This window comes from Canis lupus, chromosome 38 (genome assembly GCF_003254725.2).
Source record: "Canis lupus dingo isolate Sandy chromosome 38, ASM325472v2, whole genome shotgun sequence".
NCBI classification, from domain to species: domain Eukaryota; kingdom Metazoa; phylum Chordata; class Mammalia; order Carnivora; family Canidae; genus Canis; species Canis lupus.
The window spans coordinates 13,520,767-13,545,777 of NC_064280.1; the positions used below are offsets into that span (position 1 = coordinate 13,520,767).

General features: G+C 35.9%; 1 protein-coding gene across 4 annotated transcripts in view; it reads left to right on the forward strand.

Moving 5' to 3' along the window:
- SPATA17 (spermatogenesis associated 17) overlaps positions 1 to 25,011 on the forward strand; it is a 212,874-nt gene that overhangs the window by 171,800 nt on the left and 16,063 nt on the right. For 2 of the 4 annotated variants that reach the window (XM_025420990.2, XM_049106949.1), the window contains 2 exons: positions 5,453 to 5,535; positions 22,311 to 22,657. In XM_025420990.2, the coding sequence (XP_025276775.1) occupies positions 5,453 to 5,533 (81 nt within the window). In that variant the 3' untranslated portion in view covers positions 5,534 to 5,535; positions 22,311 to 22,657. Of the gene's footprint in view, positions 1 to 5,452; positions 5,536 to 6,302; positions 6,705 to 22,310; positions 22,658 to 25,011 lie in introns of those variants that run through there. The other 2 variants (XM_025420993.3, XM_025420991.3) reach the window with 2 other exon arrangements.

Sequence of the window (25,011 nt, forward strand, 5' to 3'; positions counted from 1 at the left end):
GGGATAGAGAGACCCGAAGAGTCAATGCCTATTTATCTACATAACTGTAAATGCCTGTTGTCTGACTCTCCTAGTAGCCTGTGAGGTCTCCTGGGAAGACACACTGAGATTTGGTTCCCATTAGTTGGAAGCTGACTAGCATAGTAATTGTACACTCTAGATGCTCAAATGTTAGTGGAAGGCACAGGTGAGACTAACACAGGATCAAGTCACGCTTCATTGTATTAGCGGAGTCCAAAATTAAGTACACAAGAAGATCCACAGGAATGAGGGAAGAACATGTTAGAAATTTATATCTTATAAATATAAATATTTTATATAAATATTTTAATAACCATATATTAATAAATATATAGCATATTTTATAGATTAATTTTATGTATTTATATATGAATTATATGCATGATTTAATATATTGATAATATATAAATATAAATATAAACTCTATTTATATTTAGTTTTACCTCATTTGTTTACCTGTTTAACATGACGTTTTACCATCACAATATTATCCATGTGCTCAAAATATTTTTACTGTTCGGGGATAGGATCAAAATCCTTTGAGTCCCACTTCACTGCATTATTGCTCCATATTAATCTCTCATAGGTGCCAATGGAATTTATTTAATTTGATTTTTAAAGAATATGATAGGTAGAATATGAATAGACTTTTGCCACTGAAGAAAAAGGGAAGAAAAATATTAGTGCTAAGTGCCAGATGTTTTATCTGGGTAATCCTCACAACGACCCTGCGAGGCCAGTATCTCCATTTTATAGATGATGAAGCAGAATGAATTAGGAAGTGCTTCATGTGCTATTATTTTCTGGAATAATTTAAACAGAATTGGTATCATTTCTTCTTTATCTGGTGGAATTCATCAGTGAAATCATCTGGGCCTGTTTCGGAAGATTATCAATTATTGGTTCAATTTTTTAAATAGATAGGCCTATTCAGATTTTCTGTTTCTCCTTGTGTGAGTTTTAGTAGATTGTATCTTTCAAGGAATTGGTCCATTTCACCTAAGTTATCAAATTTGTGATTACGGAGTTCTTCATCATGTTCCTTTATCATCCTTTTAATGTCTTTCAACTCTGATATTAGTAATTTGTATCTTCTTTCTTTTTTCTTAACCTTGTTAGTTATTTATCAATTTTACTGATCTTTAAAAAAAAAACTGGCTTTTGGTTTTGCTGATTTATCTCTATCCATTTCTTGTATTCAATTTCACTGATTTCTGCTCTGATTTTATTTTCTTCTCACTTGATTTAATTTCTTCTTTCTCCAGTTTCCTAAAGTGGAAACTTATATTAGTGGTTTTAGATATTTCTTCATTTCTGCCCTATGCATTCAATGCTATCAGTTTCCCTCTCTGCACTCCTTTTGTTGCATCCCACAATTTGGTAAGTTGTATTTTAATTTTCATCTAGTTTGAAGTACTTTTTTATTTATCTTGATGCTTCTTCTTTGACCCTACCTGTGTTTAGAGGTATGTGTTTAGCCTCCAAATATTTGGGGATTTTTCAGCTATCTTTATGTTACTGATTTCTAATTTAATTACATTGTGATATAAGAGTATATGTTTGTATGACATTTGTTCTTTTGACTTTATTGAGGTATATTTTATGGCCCTGAATGTGGTCTGTCTTGGTGAATGTTTCGTGTGAGCTTGAGAAGAATGTGTGGGCTATTGTGGTCTATAAATGTCAGTTAGGGTTAATTGACAGCTGTTCTTTTCATTTGTGTACTTACTGATTTCCTGCCTGCCGGATCTGTCAGTTACTTAGAAAGGGGTGTTGAGATCTCTAACTCCTACAGCCACTGTTTCTCATTGCAGTTCTATTAGTTTGGCTTCATGTATTTTGCTGCTCTGGAGCTACACACATACACATTAAGGATGGTTATGTCTTCTTTGAGAACTGACCCCTTTATTGTGCAACACCCATCTTTATCCCTGATGATTTCTTTTCTCTGAAGTCTGTTTTGTCTGACATTAATATAGTTACTCCAACCTTATTTTAATTAATGTTAGCGTGGTATATCTTCTCCCTCCCTTTACTTTTATTTGTTTTTAATTTTTAAAATTTCTTTATTTTTTTTTAATTTTTAAATTCAATTTGCCAACATATAGTATAACACCCAGTGTTCATCTCATCATGTGCCTCCTTTACGCCCATCATGCACTTACTGCCCCCTCCCAGCTTCTGCAACTGTTTGTTTCCCGGAGTTTGGAGTCTTTCATGGTTTGTCATCCTCTCTAATTTTTCCCCACTCACTTTCCCCCCCTTCCCTTATGGTCTCTTTCACTATTTCTTACATTCCACATGTGAGTGAAACCATATGATAATTGTCTTTCTCCGGTTGACTTATTTCACTTAGCATAATACCCTCCAGCTCCATCCATGTTGAAGTAAATGATAGATATTTATCCTTTCTGATGGCTGAGTAATATTCCATTGTATATATAGACCACATCGTCTTTATCCATTCATCTGTTGAAGGACAGATTGGCTCCTTCCACAATTTGGCTATTATGGACATTAGTGCTATGAACATTGGGGTGCAGGTGTCCCAGTGTTTCACTAGATCTGTATCTTGCAGTAGTGCAATTGCTACATCATAGGGTAGCTCAATTTTTAACTTCTTGAGGAACCTCCACACTGTTTGCCATTTCCATTTTCGTCAGTTTGATCAAATGCTTCTGGACAGCTCTTCAGAATATGAGAGTGTTTTACAAGAAAGATGTAAAGATGATTTGGAAAGGTTGGAAAGTGAGGCCTTTGGAAGAAAAGCACTCTGTGTCTAAAGAAGAACCTAGGGGGTCAGTTGAATATGTCTCCAAGCACATGAAGAGCAGGCCCACCTCTAACAGTTATAGAGCACAAGGTCAGAGCAATGGAAGCCACATGTCATATGATGGATTGAAAAGTTACAAATCAGAGCACCTGAGTGGCTCAGTGGTTGAGTGTCTGCCTTTGGCTCAGGGCATGATCCCGGAGTCCTGGAATTGAGTCCCACATCAAACTCCCCACAGGGAGCCTGCTTCTCCCTCTGCCTATGTCTCTGCCTCTCTCTGTGTGCCTCTCATAAATAAATAAATAAAATCTTAAAAAAAAAAAAGTTGCAAATCAACTTAACTGTTAAATATGTCCTGTCACCCTACCATAATAAAAATACTTTTATTATAACAATATCAAGAACTATGAAATGAAGACTGAAAGTTGGCAAGGTATTAGAGACAACATAATTTAATAATTGTTCCCATGACCAAGTTATCTGTTGGTGAGTCTATGATATTTGGGTGAGTAATAAAATAAAGACACGCATAAGTAATGCATAATTATATATTCCATATAATTTACTTTCTTGCATTTATTTCAGCAGGATCATGAATTATATTTTTCTTTTTTAAGTTTTTATTTAATTATATTTTTAGAATCAAGATTTTTTATTTAATTATTATTACATTACCAGTAACAATATAAACTGAATTTTGAAGGAAAATATAAATCAATTTAAAACATATGCAGTTTGAATACATTTTTAGCAAGTGCACGTTAAAGTAAATGTAAAAAACAAAATTTAAACTTATTTACATGTTTTAAAAATGAGTTATTTTAAATACTCAGAATTATCTACTATATCAAAATGAGGAATAAGTATAAATATCAAAAGTTTAAACTAAGATAGTTTAAATAAAATTCACCTTTTAATTTACTTTTCCAAAAATTAAATTGTTGTTTGTATTTATAAAACAAACTATTCACAGTTCTAAATTCTGACTTTATCAAGTGCCTACATAAAAAATCACTGCTATGTTTCACACGTATGCCTAAATTTCATATTCAAATTTGAGTAATTTGAATTATTAACTATTGCAAAGTGCCCCTGCCATGTCAAGGTCAACTCTCATAAATACTATATCAATTCCTGAGTACCTCCAGAATCACAATTTGAACTAAAATAAGGCAAGAGTATGGATGTTCAGCATCACAGAAAAATAATACCTCATTATAGGAAGTTCTATTGCATTTATGGTATCCAAGAGGAAGAATTTTATTCAAATTAATTAATTTTTTATCGAAGCATTTTTGCCACTTACATTCTTTCCCTACTTGAAAGCAGCATCTGTTACAGGGTAACTGTCCTTCATGTCACTTGGGCTTAGCCACTTTTGTTTCACTAACACTGAGCAACAGATGTGGAGTTCTCCCTGGGGCATTCGTCTTAAAAGCAGATATTTATAAGAGCTCTGCTGTATCAGAGTAAAGAGCCAGATCCCTGGTAACAGACATACTTGCATGTTCTTCAGTACATTTATGTTTTGTGTGTTTGTAATGTATGAACTTCTCTAATGAGGTGGGCTGATTGGTGGAGATCCTTCTTTCCAAGGTTTTCTTAAGTGAACAAACAAAACAACAAACAAAAACTGTCACAAATCATCTCCGTTAAGGATTGGCCTCCTTTACAAGGAAAGACATGCTTTTATATGGTCTGGCCATTTATTAACAATATTCACTGCTTATTTAATGCTTTACATCATTAATTTATTTGCCTTTGTAACATGCATGAAGAGCATTCATTTCTATCCTCAATCAAATGTTGCTTCTCTGGTTACTGAGTAAAAGAATGATTGTTTCTCTCTAAACTCCTATAGCCTTCTTTTGTATCAGTGCTGTGGTACTTACCACAGTCTGCCCTCTATTTACAAGTATTTGGATACATCACCTTTCCAGTTTCATTCATTCAGTCAAGAAATATTTATTTTTTACAAAACAAAGTATCTACTCCCATGAAACTTATAATCCCATGTGGGACACAAAATAAATAAATATGTGATATCAAGGAGCAGTAATTAAGAAATAGAGGTCAGTTGAGGTGATAGAAAGTTTCAGGAGTGCTATTTTATATATGCAGGTAGTCTGAAAGGGCCTCTTTGAACAGAGATGGGATAAAAGGAGGGAATGAGTCAAGGAAATAACTGGAGATAAAGCTAAGTGGAGGCATCTGTAAGTATAAGGACTATGAGAAAATGTGTTCAGTAAACAGAAGTGTTGCTAAGAAAGATTAAATGAAGGGAAATGTAGAGGAAAATAGGTCACATCAGAAAAGGACCCAAAAGCACAACTATAGGATTATAGGTCAAGGTAAAAAATTTAGATTGTGAGTTCCTTTATGACAGGTGACTGCATCTGGCTTTTGCATTGCTCAAAGGTTTTTAATAGTACCACCCATAGCTATGGCAAGCTATGTTTAAAGAAAGCTCGGTACTTCTGGCTTTCAACTGATAAAAATTAACTGCTAATTTTGTCTTATTTGAGGATATAATGGGAAACTTGAAGTACAGTTAAATATCTATCTAGAATTTAATATAATATGAATTATAATAAAATAACAGTAATAATACAAAGTCATTAAGATCTCTGTGGTAATCTTTGATTGTTTTCTTCCCAGGATTTCCAAACTGTACTACCATCATTTGATCTCTTCTCAAAATATGGAAAATCATATTCAAAAGCTGGACAAATTATATAAAGGTATGCATTTTGCTAAGAAGCACTTCAGAAAGTATATTAAAAACATTTAAAAAATCAAGTGAGATTGACTTTAACTTTCAAGCATTTTTAAAACCATGATATAATATTTATATATAATAAAACTCCCATTTTTTTCATTCTAATTTAATGGTTTTTTAACATTCAAAAATCATGGATTTTATTTTTCAAATCTCTTCTCCAAAACAGACTCAAAATACATTAAGAAATAGAGGGGTACCTGGTGACTTAGTGGTTGAGTATCTGCCTTTGGCTCAGGTTGTGATCCGGGTCCCTGGGGTGGAGTCCTGCATCTGGTTCCCCGCAGGGATCCTGTTTCTCCCTCTGCCTATGTCTCTGCTGCTCTCTCTGTGTCTCTCATGAATAAATAAATAAAATCTTTTTAAAAAAAATGCATTAAGAAATAGAATTGACAAAAATCTGAAGTCTTTAAATTAACTAATACAATAAATAAATAGTTTTACACAATGCAATGAAAAAATATTGATAGTGTCCAAAAGCTAAAATAGTTTAAATATTTTAGTATGTATGTTACTTGAAGTACAAGTTGTCTCTAGGGGATTCCAAATAAATAGTGTCTAGGATCTCTGATTATCGAAGTTTACAGTATAGAGAAGGACAGAGATACCCACATAAACTTCAAGATCACAAAATAAGCTCTCAGTGAAAACCATTTAATTGCTGAGGAGCTTTAGAATAGGAACTGATTAAAATCAAATTAAGACTAATAGGTCTTCTGGCACTTTCAGCCAAATGTGAAGGAGATTCCAGATGAAGACAGCAAAGCTCACTCTAGTTGAAGGAATGAGGCAGGAATGAGAAATCATGCTGAGTGGAATTCCCCAGGTAACGTGTCAACCTCAAGAAGCAAAGGAAAGCACCTATCTGTTGGAAGGAGCACAGCATAGATACAGGCAACTTCTGTTCTGTAGATTTAGTGTTAGTGTCACTTCTCCCCCACTTACAGCTTTAGATGCTTCAACTCAGAAATTAGTATGTTGGGATCCCTGGGTGGCGCAGCGGTTTGGCGCCTGCCTTTGGCCCAGGGCGTGATCCTGGAGACCCGGGATCGAATCCCATATCAGGCTCCCGATGCATGGAGCCTGCTTCTCCCTCTGCCTGTGTCTCTGCCTCTCTCTCTCTCTCTCTCTCTATCATAAGTAAATAAATAAAAATTAAAAAAAAAAGAAAAAAAAAAACCTTTAAAAAAAAAAAAAGAAATTAGTATGTTAAATATAAATAGTAGTATCTACCTCTTAACTACTCCAAAGGAATATAGGAAGGGAAATATGAAATACTTCGAGTGAATAGAAAAACATAGTGTCAAGTAGAATTGCTATTTCAAAGGTTTATAAAGTACCATTACATATCGGGGCATTTCCCTAGTATTTGTGACTCACAATAGAGGAAATAACATCTTTCATATTTGTGTCTGACTTCAGATGTTAGTTCAAAGATACAGCCTATTCATAATGGTGAGAGCTTGAAAACAACATGGATACTCAGCATATGCTGAGTTAAATAAATAAGACGTAAATACAACACCATGAAGACATTAAAAGTGTTAACATAGATCTTTACCCTAAATTTGAAAAAAAAAAAAAAATGCCTGTATTTCTAAGAAAAGGTAAGATTCAAAAGAACTGGTGTAGTCTGATTCCTTAAAAAAAAAAAAAAAAAAAAAAAGTGTGTGTGTATGGAGGGGGTGTCTGGGTGGCTCAGATGGTTAAGCATCTGCCTTTGGCTGAGGTCATGATCCCAGGGTCCTGGGATCCAGCCCCACATTGCATCGGGGCTCTCTGCTCAGCAGGAAGCCTGCTTCTCCCTCTGCCTCTCCCCTCCACTTGTACGTTCTTTCTCTCTCAAATGAATAAATTAAATCTTTTGTAAAAAAGTGTGTGAATGTGCGTGTGTACACACACATATATAATATATATGTATGCATAAAAACACACTTGCATGCATTTATTTGTATATTGCAGGTATATATATACATTCTTCAGGCAAAATGTTAATGATGGTTATCTCTAGATAGTGAGATGATTGCCTTTTTGAGTGATACTTCTTTTATAGTCTCATTTTATAAAATTTTTATCTAATCAGACAAAAGCAAAGTGTTAAAACACTCCAGTAGGGACTAGTTGCTCTTCTCTGCCAATTACAAAAACATCTTGACTTTATTTTATTCAATCATAATAATTTAGAGACAATTATCTCTTTTTTCTGAAGACAAAATAATTACTTGCTAAATTATTTATAAAGAAGACAAGGATGAGTAACAAATGTTTCACATTACTTTTAATTAAAAAGAGTGCACAATGCACAGATATGTGACAGAAATATGTGATAGAAATTTATAAAAAATTTTGCGAACGCTTCTCTTGGAGTTTTAACTATTTTGTAAATTGAAAATATTCTCAAAATGTCCTCTCCTCTTCTTGGAAAGGAAATTAATGTCTAGTGTTTAATTTTGGTAAGTGAAGGGTAGCCGCCTTAGCTGAGGCTCTCCTATTAAGATTTAATTTCACCAAATACAACAGAGTGCTTCTATTCTTTGTAAAGAAGGCCAAGACGGGGACACTTACACCAAAGTGTTGAATAAAGATGCCATAGTAATTTTTTGAGCTATCTATTTGATTGCTTCAGCTTCAAGATAGTTCATCACTTCACTCTAATTCACCCTACATTGCCTCTTACACTCACACTGCGTTTTCCCATCAGTCCGATTAGCATAGCGATGCCTTCACCAGATTAATCTTTCTTTCCTTAGAGTGTCTGCATTTCGGATAAACAGAGCCTACACTACCCATTTTGATTAATATACTAAGATTTCCGCCACTGAAACTGCTGAGAGTGAATTAGATTTTAAACACACACATATTTTAAAATCTACTCTCTGACTAGAATGTGACTCCTTTTCATTTCCTTAATTTTTCTTTGTAACTGGTCATTTTTGTGACCTTTGATAGTTTCCTAAAGCAGGTTGGTTGAAATCAGATTATACTATATTGCATCAAGAGTATGGATTGCTTGGCCATCTTTTTAGCTACATTCATGTTTCCAGGCAGAAGACTCTCTTTAAGGATTTAAGTGAAGAAATCATAACAAAATGAGGTGAAATCATTGGTCTGGCATCAATGTGAGTTTTCTTGCTTTATGTGCTCCTCAAGCTTTTCACATTCTTCTTTGTAATGGGCCTTGGTCTAGGCTCTTTCCGCTAAAATGTGATTCAATTTTGAAACCAGATGAGTTACGTTTTAATTAAATTATGCATGAAAACCAATGTATTCCCCCCCCCCCCTTATAGGAATTTGGCATATAAATGACTTACATAGCTGAGAAAAAAAGTTAAAATGGAAAATAAGTTTGGTTATCACCTGAATTAAGGAACAGCCAAAAAATTCTATTGTTTTTTTCCAGAAGAAATAAGATTTTAGCAACTGTGTAAGGAAAATGAAGGTGTATGAGGAGAAAGTAATAATCAGGCATATAAGCTATATATATGCCTGTTGGAGGGTAATTTTTTAATTTGACAAGAGGAATGATTAAGTCTTGTCATTCAGCTTGACACCATGTGAATTTATAACCCTTTCCAATTTAGTCATAATGAATTGGCAAAAAAAAACAAAATGAAACGAAACCCAATATTCCTTTAGTATCTTTTTTTTGGCCTGATGGTCCTTTGAATAAAGATGATAGAACAACCCACTTGCCTCTAGGAAAACATTCTGCTGTGTTTCTCCATGACTGAGGCAAGTGGGCTGAGCATTCTGTATTTAGATAGATTGGTATGCACAATCAGCATTGGCTGCCAGTATCTGCAGCAGTGTAGACAGAGATTAGAGAATCGGATGATTCCAGCAGAGCTAGACATGAGTCAAATCACGGCATAGCCTCCCCAGACTTTTAACTGAGCTAACTCTAAGGGAGGAAGATTTAAATAGAGATTTTGAGAACTCGTGTTACTGGGTTCTTTTCTTCTTTCATTGTACTCTTTGTTTTTAGAAAATAAGACCAAATGTAAAAATGAGTTTAAAGTGTGAGTGTGGAATAGAAGACCCCCACTGCCTGAAATCCTGGATTCTACTTCTGTAGCACAAGTCTATTAACCTCTGAAGTGTGTGTGTGTGTGTGTGTGTGTGTCTTTCTCTCTCTCTTCCTCCCATCCCTTCTTTCTCTCTCATTTGTCCATAGGAGAAATAGGAAGCATCTTTGGTTCATTCAAAAATTCTATAGTCTAAAAGTAAAATTAAAATGAGTACCCTACAGAAAATACACTTAAACCATACTTCTTACAGTGATTCAATAAACTGTAATATTTTGCATCCAACCACTCATAAACTAATTACAGTGTGGATCTATGTGCACATAGTATGTGGATAGTGAGTCTTTTACTTCTAAGAATGTCTGTCACGACCACAGCCCCTGGTGACCAAAAGAGCCATAAATGGTTCCACTGAAGTGGCCATATTCTGACCCCATCTACCTAGTCACAACCAATGAGACCAGTGTTGGGTACTCAAGTTAAGGGCAGCCAACAGGTAAGTGTGAATGATGAATGGTTGGAAGTATGAATGGCATGAAGTGGTTTGGTGGGAGAACTCTTGCCTAAGGAAAATAGGGACCAATTAGAACCCCCTCAGGACATGAACTTGCAACATACAGACATACACACCTGTGAGTGTGGTACCAGAAACATAGGCTCCCTCAAATAGAGAAGACATTTGCAGGTCTTGCTGCAAAGAGAGTGAAAAGGTAATCTGGCCATTAGGGTTGTACCTAGTACATTGTGTTCACTTAGTAAGTAATTTCTGAATGAAAAGCAAGTGTCTGACCAATTAAATTGTGGAATTTTAGAGTATGTCTTCTAACCCATTGAATCTTTCATAGCAATTAGCAGTCTATGAGGTATTTTGTAGGTGCTGGAGAATATTTGTTGACTTCAACACAAACTCTAAAGATGGTAGGCTGGTGTTGGAAAGAGTCTGAACATTACCCACTTCAAAGCTACTGTGGCAAGTCTTATGATTCCGTCCATAACTTTGCCTTTGTCCATATGATAGTTTAAGCTAGGATTTTAAAACTTTAATGTAATAAGGCATTATGCAAGGAATTATGATTTGTGAAGTTTTATAGGAAATAGGTTCACTTTTAAAACATCTTCAGTGTTACTTTTTAAAAAACAGTTAACATTCATTTAGTGCCAAATTTGGTGAATATGGTGGGAGTTATAGTAAGTCTGAGTTTGCAGAACATTCAAATAAGTAATAAAAGCAAATGCTTTTCTTAATAAGATAGCATTCATTGCAAGGAGAAATTTGCTGACATTTGAGGATGGGGAATAGAAATAGAATAGGAAAATATGTTATCAGGTATTATACAAAATAATGGAAAATGATAAAGAATTATTCTATGTTGTAAAGTGTAAAAAGTTGAATAGTAGTAGCTAGATTCAGAACAGAGCAGAGTTCTTTGAAACATGCATGGAGTCTATCCCAGATAACAGAATGGATAATTCAACTATCAAACTCCATTTACCCTGGAAACAATTAATGAAAATAAAAATAAAAATGACATTACTGGGAGGGGGAGTGTATAACCTGGTCTCTTGTTATGATGGTTCCTAACTCCACGAAGCTTCTTTCTCTCTTCCTTGATTATTATTATCTTTTTTAAATAGGATATATTACTTTATAGTAATGGAATCGATGATTCCTGGTTTTCTATAATAATCTTAGGAGACTAGAATCTTATTCTAATGCTGCTGCCAATGCTCACAATGTTTTGGAACTCATTCCTTTCAAATAGCCTTCATCATTGGTTTATAAGGTATTACAAAGTCTCAGTGCTCCAAAGTTACTGTTCCTGGAAATTCGGAAACAAAAGTAATTGTAAGGGCATCTGACTTCTCTCTCTTTCCTCCTCCTTCCCATTCCTCTTCATCCCCTCCCTCCTCCTCTTCCTCTTTTTCCTATTCATCTTCAAAGTTATATCAGTACACCCAAGAAAAATAATTCTAGCTCTCAACAGATGTTTGGGAACTGCTAAGTATTTCATTGTTCAAAATGTTGGTTTTATCTTCTTCACTGATACCCAAGCTCTTGAATGCTTCAGGAGCCCTTAGCCAATCTTTGTAATGTTGATTCTTCACTACCACCTCTCAGCAAACACACACACTCAAGCTCCTGATAACTACAGAGGTTTCCAGAGGAGTCCAGAAATGCCTTTGTGTTGAGTAGAGATTAAGACTGAGTTATGGAATCTTACTAGAGAATATAACTGAGGAAAGCAATCTGTTTCATCTAGAAAACTGCTTAGCTCCATCAACTTCTATAAAATCTCCTTCCTACATTCCCAATATGAGCCAACTCAAGAAAGTTAGTGAGACATAGTGTCTGACCAAAACTAAGTGATAACTTGATCACCTATCATATTTACCGAACTCCGTTCTGAATGAATGTTCATTCACCTCCATTAAAAACGTTAAGAGCACTGTGGATGTTTGAAGGAATATATCTAGAGAACATTCAGAGTTGGATCTCCAGTTCTTCTGAAATCAAAATACTAATCAACTTTCTTATAGTTAATCAGGTAGATGTCTTTCTCTCCTCCCCCCACCCATCTCTAATTTCTCTGAGGGCAAATAACTGTCTCTCATGATAAATGCCCTCTAACATCTCGTAGAGCACCTGGCACAGAGTAAAATATCTGTTGGATAGATGTTGTTAAGGAAGTTCCAAAAATCTTTCAAGGAATAGAAGCTGTAAAATAGCAAAGAGCTTCCTAAAATAATGCCTATAATGATACACCATTGCTCATTTGAATGCATACTTTGTGGAATGTTATTTTTAAACTGTCTCATTTGTAGTTACATTGTATATGATTTTGCATACACATTTGGATATACACTAAGTTGGTTGATCCTAGGTCAAGTTATGATTGCTGCTTGGGTAAAGTGTTCCTTCTGGGAAATAATCATTCATATCTGTAAATTAGTAATTATCCTTAATTATACAATATAGTATTATAGTTGTAAAGTCAAGATTGCACTTTTATCTGAGAGAAATCGTGAATCTTTCTTACTGATTGTATGTATCCCCTTTTTATTCTGGTCCCTCACATTTATAGCCTATTTCTCACATCCACACAGTATCCATTTAGGCACTAATTTTAGCTTCAATCACAATTTGTTTCTCTTTGCCCTCATGTTCTCTTCCAGTTTACTTTTTTCCCCATCATCAAATAGCTCAAAACGTTTTAGGAACAAAGTGAGATATTAATAAAATCACCAAATTATAGGTGGAACTTGTCTAAGATCATAGTGATACCTAAAAGCAGCCAAATTGCTAAGCCAGTAGAGCTCATTTGGTCCAAGTTCTGGTTTATAAAAAACTATAGCATAAGGGCATCTGCTGGCCTCAGAAGAGCATGTGGCTCTTGACCTCCAGGTGGTGAGTTCGAGCCCCACGTTGGTAAAGAGAATACTTAAATAATATTTTTTAAAAGGCATCAGAATAAAATTTTGTTTAAAAATGAATGAGCGAATGAACATCGTTTGAGTTGGTCTGTATTCCATGAATTAAATTCTAATTAGCATCTCTCTTTAAGCTCCTCTAAAACCACAACTCATCACATCTGTGTTACAGCTTTAATGATAAACTTTCTAACTCTTCTGCAGTAAATGAACTCTTCTTTCATTTACCACTGCTGATGAAAGATTCTAATGAGAGAAATGGCATTAATTTAGACTGATAATGTAACTGATTATTTGTTGTAGCCTACAAAAAGTGCACAATGCCAAAACACTTATCTGGTCTCTCATTTTATAATTCAAAATGTTTTCCTGCAAGAATGGAATGAAATCCCAACTTGGCCTGTGGCTTATGCTTGGATTACTCCTTTTGGAACTCAGCTGTCCCCAGCAGGCTCCTTCACAGGGCATAGTAGGGTGTTGCTAAGTACTCTTCCATGTCTTAACACTTCAACTCATTGATGAGGAAATCACCTTGCTGCTGGTGCCAGCAGATACAGTCATTTATCAGTACATTGAGTTTAGTGTATAGTTCTCAGACTCATATTTATGATTGTGAAATGCAGCTCATTAGCACACTGTGGCATTAAGCAGTCCTTGCCTCAAAGTCAGGTGTCTGTACATTAAGGAATCTTGATATTAAGAAATGACAAGGGGCACTTGGATGGCTCAGTGGTTGAGCATCTGCCTTTGGCTCAGGTCATGATCACTGGGGTCCTGGGATGGAGCCCTGCATCAGGCTCCCTGAAGGGAGCCTGCTTCTCCCTCTACCTATGTCTCTGCCTCTCCCTGTGTGTCTCTCAGAAATAAATAAATTAAAAATCTTAAAAAAAAAAAAAGAAAGAAAGAAATGATGAAACTGTGTACACTGTTTGGAATTAATCGCTGAGGCAAATAGAAGGGAAACATACAGTGTGTGTTTAATGTTGAGAAGTTAATTTGCTGCCTTATATGGAGATCGTCAGACCTTACAAACAACAAGTGAAACCCAGGCTCTTATTATGAAATGTAATAATGATTATTTCCTAGGCTCTCATTGTTCCATAGTTAGCCTATTTTCCAGCTTGAACATAGTCTGTGCTACTTAATATATCTAAAGCATTTATATTTAATTCCAAACTACAACTACCTGACAAAAATTAATTTTCACGCCTCTCAATGTGAAAATAAACCAATTGTATGAAAGATAGATAAAAATAATTTTTAAAAATATAATCCTTCCTACATACTTCCTATTATAAACCACTGACATCACCAACAGGGAGAAGGGAATACATAGGACAAGATCATTTTTAGACCCTAAACAGTTTACTCATTCATTTGAAACCTGGGTATTTATGCAATAAACATAAAGGTTCTACTATAGCACCTTTTATTTTTGAGTGTTACTTTATTACAAGTCATATGAGTACAGAAATGTTTTAGTGTACAGAGGGTGAAACTGCTTCCCTCAAAAGAGTTACATTCAGTTGACGTGAAGAATCTGAGGAGTGACTAAAAGTAAAAAAAAGAAAAAATTATTTAGTATATATTTTTTTTAATTTGCTACATGCCTAAAATGTGAGAAAGTATGATTAACATGGGGCAGGAATAATTAAGAATAATTTCTTGGAGGAGACAAGAGTTAAGACATATAATAGCAAGGACTTTGGGTGATTATGATGTGTCAAAGTAGTTCATCAATTGTAACAAATGTGCCACACTCCTGAGGGATGCTGATAATGGGGGAGGCTGCGCTTGTACGAAGGCAAGGGATATAGGGGATATTTATGTACCTTCCTCTCAATTTTGCTGTGAACCTAAAACTACTCTTTAAAACAAAGGCTTTTATCTTTTAAAAAAATGGCAATACCAAAATTTTGTGTAACTAAAATCATCCAATAAATTGGTAGGAATATAAGTTTATAGAATCTTCATTAAACTGTTTGTATATAGCCATTAGAACTTCACATATACATATTCTGTGACCTAGAAGTTCCCTTCCTAGATATATACCTAAAAGAAATGTGTACATATGTTCACCAACAAAAATGTATGAAATATCCATAGCCCTCTTTCTCACAGCAATAAAGCAGAAATAACCGAAGTGCCCATCTGCTGATGAGTGGATAAACAAAATCTGATATATCCATACAATGGAATATAATTGGCAATGAAAAGGAATGATGCACTGATACATGCCACCACATGGCTAAAACTCAAAAACATTATGCTTAGTTAAATAAGCCAGTCACAAAGGCCACATATGGTATTGGTTCTATTTTTATGAAAGGTCCAGAATGGGCAAGTGATGGAATTTTCTATAGTTAGGTTATGTTGATGGATGAACAGCTCGGTAAATATACCTAAATCACTGAATTGTACTGTTTAAAAAAAAAATGCAGTGAGATACTTGTACATTCTCATTATGATAGGTAAAATTTTTAAAAGAGTGGCAACAAGATATGGCACTACTGTAACTCTCATCCAGTAAATTGGTAGAAGCATAAATTGTTATGTTATGGTGGAAAAACTTTCTGGCTATAGACACAAAAACTTAACATGTATATGTCCTGTAACCCAGTTGTTCTTCTCCTATGTCTAATAGATGTGTGTATATGCTCATTAAATAAAAAAAATACAAGAACGTTAATGGGAGCACCATTTTTAACAGCCGTGAAAAATTGGAAACAACCCAAATGGCTGCCAGTAGAAGAAATGATAATAAATTGTGGCATAATCGATTCATGGTGCATAGACTACAACGAAAATTAACTCTCCTCCTCCTCTCAATAACATAGAAGAGCTTCATAAATATGTTGTTTACAAGCCATCAGACATACAACATACATTGAAATATATCAGTGCATTCCTTTAAAGTGGGAAAAATAGACAATCTCTGGTGTTTGGGGATGAAGCCATACTGACAGTAAGGAACTCAAGGAGCCTTCTGTGCATGTAGGTGCTGGTCGTGTTCTACTTCTTGATTTAGGTTATAGATAGACTTGTTTTATTTGTGAGAATTCAGTGAGCTGTGTTTTTTTTTTAATGAATTGTGAACCTTCCTGTATGTAGATTTTACTTCATTTCAAGTCAGACCAGTAAGAGTATAAGGGGATAGAGGACAAACAAAAACAAAAGCCCTGGAGGGCACCCATTCTCTGAGGATGACAGCCACTGCTCAGCTCCATCTGGTTTTGCCTAAGAGAAGGCAGGCCTAGTGACTTCAAACTAGGTACTTTTAAGAGAAGCTGGAAATATTTACATAAAATTCTCCATTTTTAGGTGTTGGCAAAGATTTCAATTATAGAAATATTGTGAAAACTATGCAAAGCACAACCAGAGCTGGACTTTGCCCTTGGTTGGTAGTCTTGGCAACTGAAGTGGCCAGTTCAGGTGGTTCTGTCTCTTACTGTGTGCACGGGCCTGGCAACATTTCTTAAACCTTCCTGAGCGTCAATTTTCTCATCTATAAGAATTAGAATGATAATACTTTCCTCTGAGGGTTATTAAGAGGATTGACTGCATGTTAACATCACTGATGACTGTGCCTTTAATTTAGCAGGCTCTCAATAAGTGATCATTGTTATTATTTTTATTGCCAGAGTGCTCTCAGGATAACGGAAAAAAAAGGGGGGTGACAGCTTGAAACAAAGACATACAGCCACAGCTTTCCACACCTATATTTTCTTGTCATCCCTATCTTCCTCCTCTCTCACTAACTACCTTCCTATCTTTTTTTTTTTAATTTTTTTTTAAATTTATTTATGATAGTCACACATAGAGAGAGACAGAGGCAGAGACACAAGCAGAGGGAGAAGCAGGCTCCATGCACCGGGAACCCGACGTGGGATTCGATCCCGGGTCTCCAGGATCGCGCCCTGGGCCAAAGGCAGGCGCCAAACCGCTGCGCCACCCAGGGATCCCCCTGCCTTCCTATCTTAAATCTCCTCTTGCCATAGCCCAACTAAAGGCCATCGTGGCCACCACCCCCTGTTTAGAATGAAAATGGGAGTAGGGCAGCTGGGAGATCAGTTTCTATTTCTCCATATTGAGTCTCCAAACTCATGTTTTTAGAAATACCATGATATGTGGTAATTTATTTCTAAAATTTTATGCCTATTCTAGAAAAAGTAGGATATGATTTGGATAGGTTTTACTGGACTGCTCTGGACACTTGACCATGATAAATAACATTATTTTCAGAGATTCATTCAAAATTTTAATTTCCCCAAAAAGAAAATGGTACATACCAGTTTCTTGACATGAAACTTCTTATACCACAATATTAAGACTCTTAAATTTCATATACACACAAAATGCTAAAAGTAATTTCATGATGCAAAACCCCATAGATAATTAAATTTTTATTTCAGCGTTTGTAAGTCAAATTTTACAAACACATGTAACAAATAAGAACATTATGTTCCAAAATCCCTGATCCTGTATTTTTATAACATTCTATTGCATAAATAGGGAAAATAGAAGACAAGTCTTGACAGAGAGATATAAACCTTAAGGGTAAGTCAGAAAGTGAATAACAACCACCTATATAATCAAGAATCTGCTCTACTAAACTTTGACCATCTACAATTGATTTTAGGCATTCAGAAAGCATTTGGATATACTTATCCATCTGGCCCCTTTACCCAATATTTACATTGAAGTTCAGTAAGTTCAATAATTAAACACTGTGTGCGTGGTGTAGTTCATCATTATTCTGATTAATATTTCCAAAGCCATGTGAGGTTAAGACTTATTATAACCCATATTCAGATGAAAAAATTAAGACAGGATGAATAACTAAACTGATGATATAAAGAGAAAAATTAGTATTGGATTCAAGTCTAGTAGGACTCTTCAACTCAGGTGGTTAGTTGTTGCATTAGAATGATGCCCTGGTGATAGTTGTTAACAGACCTCCAAAGGCCATGTCTTTGTCTCCTTGATAGGAAACAGCATTCTAGAAACCAAGACTATTATCAATTTACTCCTTCCTTTTCATGAATATTTCTATTCTTTGGCACAAATTAGGGGGGTGGTGGTGATTTCTTCTGCTGTATTTATAAGGTCCAGCAAAGTCGGTCCATTTTCTTGTGCCATTGTTATGAAGGAAGAAAGTGATTTTTTTTGTTATAGTGAATTATTTCATTCTTGTGAGGCAGAGCAAAAAGAAAGATAGCGAGGAAGGGAACATGAAATCTCATTTGGGGATAAAGAAAACAACTATTTCAAATAGTATGTAATTGTGTATAAGTAAATGTGTGTGGAATAAAAATGTAGAATGTAATTAAAACATTTGAAACATCTCAGCAAAAATAACACATAGAGATCCTGTGTTCCCACATCTTTACCACCCTCCTCTCTCAAGCCGCTGGCTTAGTACACCAAAACATCCCTCCTTTAAAGAAAAATAAGTGGAAATAAAGAGAGCAACCCAGCATCAAGAAGAGAAAAAAGTGAGAATAACATATTGGGAACAGAAACTGCAGTCTAACTAGTGCCTCCCCACCTTCATTACCATCCTTCCAAATAAATCTCCCTGCTCCTCTTGAGCTGGCAAATAAAAAAATCAACCCACAAGATATATGTGTGTGCTTCTCCTGATGAGCATCACCATCCATCTACAGTACGTCCCACATGCCAGTTTGAAGATGGGCTAGAGGGAGAATTAAAGACTTCAGAAAGTCCACAGCATAATCAAGAAGGCTTTTTTCTTCTGACTACACAGCTTTCATCTCTGTCTTGTGTGATTTTCTCTCCATCTCCTTCAGTCTACGGCAAAGATGCTGATTGCTGACGGGACAATAACGAATCATATACCTAACCTTCCAGGGCAACCAATTGGTTTCCAATATATGGCACGAACGCTTTTGATAGGTTTCATTTTGGCAAGGACTGTTAGTTCAGGTGTAGCCACACTGACACATTAGAATCCTGAATTCTGAGGTTTTAAAAGATGATGTCCAATTTCAAATGCATTTTTTAAATTTCAAATATAAAATAGCTTTCAAAGTACTATGGCAAGGTACAGACATTGCTTCAGATTAGGACGAAATTCAGTGGCCGTACTAAATATTTTGTCTGAACTAGATGGACATTTTCCTTTGTTTGTTTTTATCTCAGTACAGGTAACCCTCCTCTAAAAAGTAATATTTATCATTGTTGAGACTTGATGGCGTGTGGTAAGATCCCTAAGAAATAATTAATTCTAATTCTCCATACTTGCTGGGATCCTTTCTATGATATCCTAGTATGGGTTCCATTTTGGACTTCTCTAATTATTTAAAAGTTCTTTGTTACATGGAGTTTGTGATTTTGCTTACCAATACTAATTCCATGTTAGAAAAAGTTGATTCTGTCTTTCGTATAGCTGCCCTTCAAGCATTTGAGGAAAATACCATGGCTCACCTGAGATTTCTTTTCTCTGCGTTAAACACCTTTAGGTTCCAGAATTTTGTTTTCTAGCTGTTTCTACCACTACTACCTCTCCATGGCAGACAATGCTAATCACAATCCTCATGTCTACTGACCTGAGCCCAAGATCCCTTTCCACATAGCTCTCCAAGCAGTCACTATTCCATTTGAATTGTAAGTTGAAACCTATTTACTAACCTTGGTATTTTGGTTTCAATATGATAAAGTTCAGGGAAGATGGACATGGAAAATGGATTAAAGCTCTTTAATAATTTGAACATGCTGTAGTTTGGGTACTGGTCCAAGGTTGATGTCACTCTATTTCAAATTGAATTAAGGAATTATATAGAATGTCAACTGTGCCCTTGATAATGCAGCTTCCATTAAAAAGAACTGTTTCTGAACAGATCGTTGGGGTCAAAATACCCATATTTGGCAAGATTCTCAGTGCTAAGTTATTAAAAGAACCAGACAATGAAAGTGAATGACTGAGTGATATCTGTAAACATTATATCAGAACTTTGGTTTGGCTTAGTTTAAGCAATGATTAATTAGCTTTTATCCATTGTTATTCAAGTTCACAGATTTCAAAGCTGTGTCAAACACTTAGAATCTAGAATATCCTTCTTTGATAGCAATCTATACCTTAACTTCATGGCAGGTTTCATTTAGGAGTTCTACTTCTTTATAAAATACTTATAGAAGATTTTTAGAAGAAAATATTGCTTAGAAACTTAATCTTCTTTTATACTCCTCATCATCTTCTGCCAAAAGAACTGGAGAATGTTCTATCTTTGTTGCATGAGATCATGCATATCTACTGCCAAACTTCAGAGAGGCCACCTAGAGTACATATTTCTCCATCTGTCAGGACCAGGAAACCATCGAAATTTGTGGATGAATGATCATTAATACAATTTTGTGGCTCTTTCTCTGGGTGCAAGTTTTTGTGAAAAAGTTAGGCATTCAAAGAGAGTGACTATCTGAGGTAAGTATACTCATTAGGTTTGATTACTTTTTTAACAAATTTCCTTCAAAAAGTAGCAGAACACTTAATATCTCCCCACTTGACCTATATATTCTATACATGCTGGTGGCACAGACTGGATACAAATCAAATATCTCTGCTTGTGGCTGGAGTTCTATGTAATACCAGTTTGTTTACTTAGAATGATGGCCCAAATGTCTTTGCTTTAAAAAAAAAATGGAAAAGCTATTACTTAAATGAATCCTTTGGTGAAAGTATCTTTAAAATGGCTCCAGAGATGGGTGGCCTGGGTGGCTCAGTTGGCTAAGTGTCTGTCTTTGGCCTTGTGGTACCAGGATTCTGGGATCCAGCCTCCTGGTGGGATCCCTGCTCAGTGGGGAGTTTGCTGCTCCCTCTTTCTCTACCCCTCCCCCTACTTGTGCGCGCTCTCTCTCTCTCTCTCGTAAATAAATAAAATCTAAAATAAAATAAAATAAAATAAAATAAAATAGACTAGGGAGATGGTTGGATGGAAAAAAGTAGGCCTTGGTGATGAAATGGGTAAGTCCCCCGATGATGAAGCATCCTGTTGACTTAGAGAATGTTGACACCATGTAAATCTTAGAAAAGGGCCTGGTTTAGGAGGGAAGATGATTCAGTCTGAGATATATTTACTTTGAAGTGATTGTATGATATTTAAGTGAAAATGAAATGTGATGTTGTGGTTCTGGTGAGAAATCAGGACCAAAAATATAAATTGAGGCATCAATCAGGATATAGGTTATTTCTGAGTCAATGACAGGGGATTAGGTCACTGAAGTGGTCAAAAGTGAACAAATCCTGGGAGTTCAGCATAGGAGAAAATAATGAAAAGAAAAAAAAAAAGAATTGGAGTAAGAGTAGAAATCTTTGTGACTGTCACAGAAGCTTGTGGAAAAGAGAGTTAAGAGAGGCAGTGGTGGGGATCCCTGGGTGGCTCAGCTGTTTGGCGCCTGCCTTCGGCCCAGGGCATGATCCTGGAGTCCCAGGATCAAGTCTCACATCAGACTCCCTACATGGAGCCTGCTTCTACCTCTCTCTCTCTCTCTCTCTCTCTCTCTCTCTCTCTCTCTCTCTTTCTCATGAATAAATAAATCTTTAAAAAATAAAATTTCAAAAAAAAGAGAGGCAGTGGTCCTGAGCTGCTAATGCTGCCTAGAAAGATCATGTCAAATGGAAAATTTGAACTGATTTTTCCTTATCACTGATTCCTTCAATTGCTCCCAATTTTATACAAAAAACAAACCATTCTCATTTGTTTTTGTAACATGCTGCTCTTCATGGTCACAATTCAACCAGGTCACCATCACTAGGACATGAACTTAGAAGTACTTTTGTTGAATAAATGTGATGGACTGCATCATCTCTATCTCTTGATGGCCTCTTTCAGCTACTTAGCCAAGGATAAAGATGGAGTTCTGGTTATAGAATAAGGTCTGTTCCTGCATAAAACTAACTTGACTATATAAAAGTAAAGTTTAGGATTTAGGGATCATTGATAAAATTCCATGGTCAACTAGGCTAATCAGCCTAGACATTTGACTCAAGTTGCCTGCTTGATTCAACACTAATAAATAAACAGGTTACTTCATTTGAAGAAATATATGTTTAGGCAGAAAGAATACAGTTCCTTTTCACAACTGGTTCCTACCAAAGGGGAAGGACAAAGGACAAATACATGGACATGATTTCTTCCAAGTAAATAGCTGAATAACATAAATCTTGTGCTCATTGGTTTTAATGTTGATCCATCTTGTGAAAATTGTGCTCATCGAATGAAACAAAGGCCCAACAAACTCTTCACTTTTCTCTTCTCCATCTCAGCTCTTCAGTCTTGCAGTTGACTTCCTGCTCCTCATACAGAGATCAACTAAATTCTCAGAAACAGATGGTGTTCCCTCTACCACCAACTTACCCTTCTGCAGTTCGGCAGTTGGCAAGGCCAGATGGATTAACATCCTGGAATTAAACTTTTCACCAAATTCTTTTAAGTAAGCAGACGTTTTATTAATATGGACTTCTGGACATGGAACAATACCCAGAGATGATTGATTGGAAAATCTAATTAAAGGCAACAATGTGGAAGAACCGAAGCAGTGAGTTCATTCTGAAAATAAGCAACATACTGGTATCTCATACTCTTTGAATAATAAAACTGAACCGAGAATATATTTTACAGTGGTTCATGGATAGGCCTTGCTTGCCGATGACTTGCATTCATCCTCAGACACCTAGAACTGACTACAGATAAGTCCAACAAAAATAATAACATATTAGTCTCAGGCCAATTTTTATATGGGGAGAGAAAGTTGGGCTATTACTCAAATTCCTAACTTCTACCATTCTACTGTCCAAAATTCATTAAAATCAAAAATTAATGATGTGCTTAGTGTTACAAATTTAGCGGGGTGCTCCCTACAAGAATCGGAAAGGAAATACATTGTCCCTACACATAAAGCTGCAAAACCAATGCAGAACAGGACATAAATAAACAAAGCTAAGGCTGGCTCCGTCTTCATTATTCATGTCACACTTTAAATACTGTTTTATCAGAGAGACCTCCCTTCCCCAATCAACATAACATCTCTACGTCTCTGATCACTAGTACTTCAGCCTTGTTTTATTTTCTTCATAGCCCCTATTACTACCTGGTGTGCATTTGTTCACTTGAATATCTGTCCCCCACCCTGCACCCACCCCCAAGAGTGTGCTTCCTAAAACCTGGGATCTGTCTGTATTGTCACTAATTGAATCTCGGTACCCCAGACAATATCTGACACCTAGGAGGCACTCATAAGTATTTGTTGAATAAATAAATGAGTGAGTGAATGAATATGGAGGAGGTGGGTGATTCCTACTCCAGGAACTCTGCTCTACTATGAGATTGCAGGTATTAAGTATCTGCAGAAAGGTCAGTTAGAACATGGGGGCAAGAGGCAAAAGCTTGGGGTGTCCATGCAGGAACTACCAGGAGGAGAGGGCACTTGGTCATCATGTCACTAACTTTTTTGCTATGAATAATAGGAAAAAGGTAGGCTTTGCTTTTGCCCTTAGACCTCTGTTCCTCCAGCTTTGTCTTTGCAATTCTCCCGTCCTGCTTTCCTCCTTCCCTTCCTTAAACATAAAGATATACTAGGCACTGGAGCCTAATTTCCCTGGGTTCACTCTTGACTCTGCCATTTATAAGGTGATGTTGGACAAGTTAACCTCTCTCTGCTTCACTGTCCACAAACACAAAATAAGAATGATAATAGTCTCCAAGTATGTTTTGAATATTGAGTGAAGAAATATGAATGGTGGACACTATTCACTTAGAATAGTGTCCAGATGCTCTAGCACTAATATTAAGTGCTAGATAATATTAAGTGCTAATATTAATAATTAAGTGCTAATATTGTTATCTTAATCTATCTTAACTAATGTCTTAACATATTAACTATCGTTGTTACTCCATCTTCTGTTGGCTTTCACTTCTGACATCTAGTAGGAACTCAAATGTTTTATTTACTTAAATTGATCCTTTTGTTTCCAATGTCTATCACCTTTTGCTTTAATGAATTTTCCATTTTTCTTTTCTTTATATAAATGTATTGTATACTTTTTTTCTTCTTTTCTGTTCCAGGGTGTACCGTCTGGTTTTATTCTAGCACTTTGTTAACAATCCTGATCTACTACATCTAGGCCTTTACTTATTTTTAATTCACTTGTATCTCTCCACTGACTTTTTTTTAACTTCATTTCATACAGGGGCAACTCTAAATCATTAACTTTGTCTAATTCTTTTCTGTCTGAGATGTGTGGCGGGCATAATTTCGAGGTAGCCCCCCACATTTACTGCTCCCCTGGTATCCACACCTTGCACGATTCCCAGGAGTGTGAATTGGGTGGTTTTATGAATGAATGGTTTATGAGTGTTAATGTTACATGGTATGGTAGGGAGATTCTCCTGGTTGGCCTGACCAAATCATATGAACCTTTTAAAACAGAGCTTTCTCTGCCCAAAAAAGAACTAAATCAGATTTTTTAAAAATAAATTTATTTTTTATTGGTGTTCAATTTGCCAACATATAGAATAACACCCAGTGCTCATCCCGTCAAGTGCCCACCTCAGATTTGAAACATGAGAAGAATTAGATGCACTGTCTCTGGCTTGAAGATGGAGGGAATCATGCGGCGAGGAATGTGGGTGGCTTCTGGGATCTGAGAGAGGCCCAAGATTAGAGCCAGCAAGGAACGTAAGGCCCCTTTCCTATAACGTCAAAGAACAAAGCCCTGCCAACAATACGAATGAGCTCGGAAACAGATTCTTCCTCCAGAGACTCCAGAAGAAAAAGCCCAGCTAACACCTGATTTCAACTTTGTGATTCCCTGAGCGAACCCAGGCATTCTACTCCAGACTTCTACCTACAGAACCTCAAGTTAATAAGTAGGTGTTGTTTTAAGCCCCTACATTTGTGATAATTTGTTACACAGCAATAGGGACTAATATCATGTGTTTCCCTCAAGGTATGCTGACTAAGTCTGT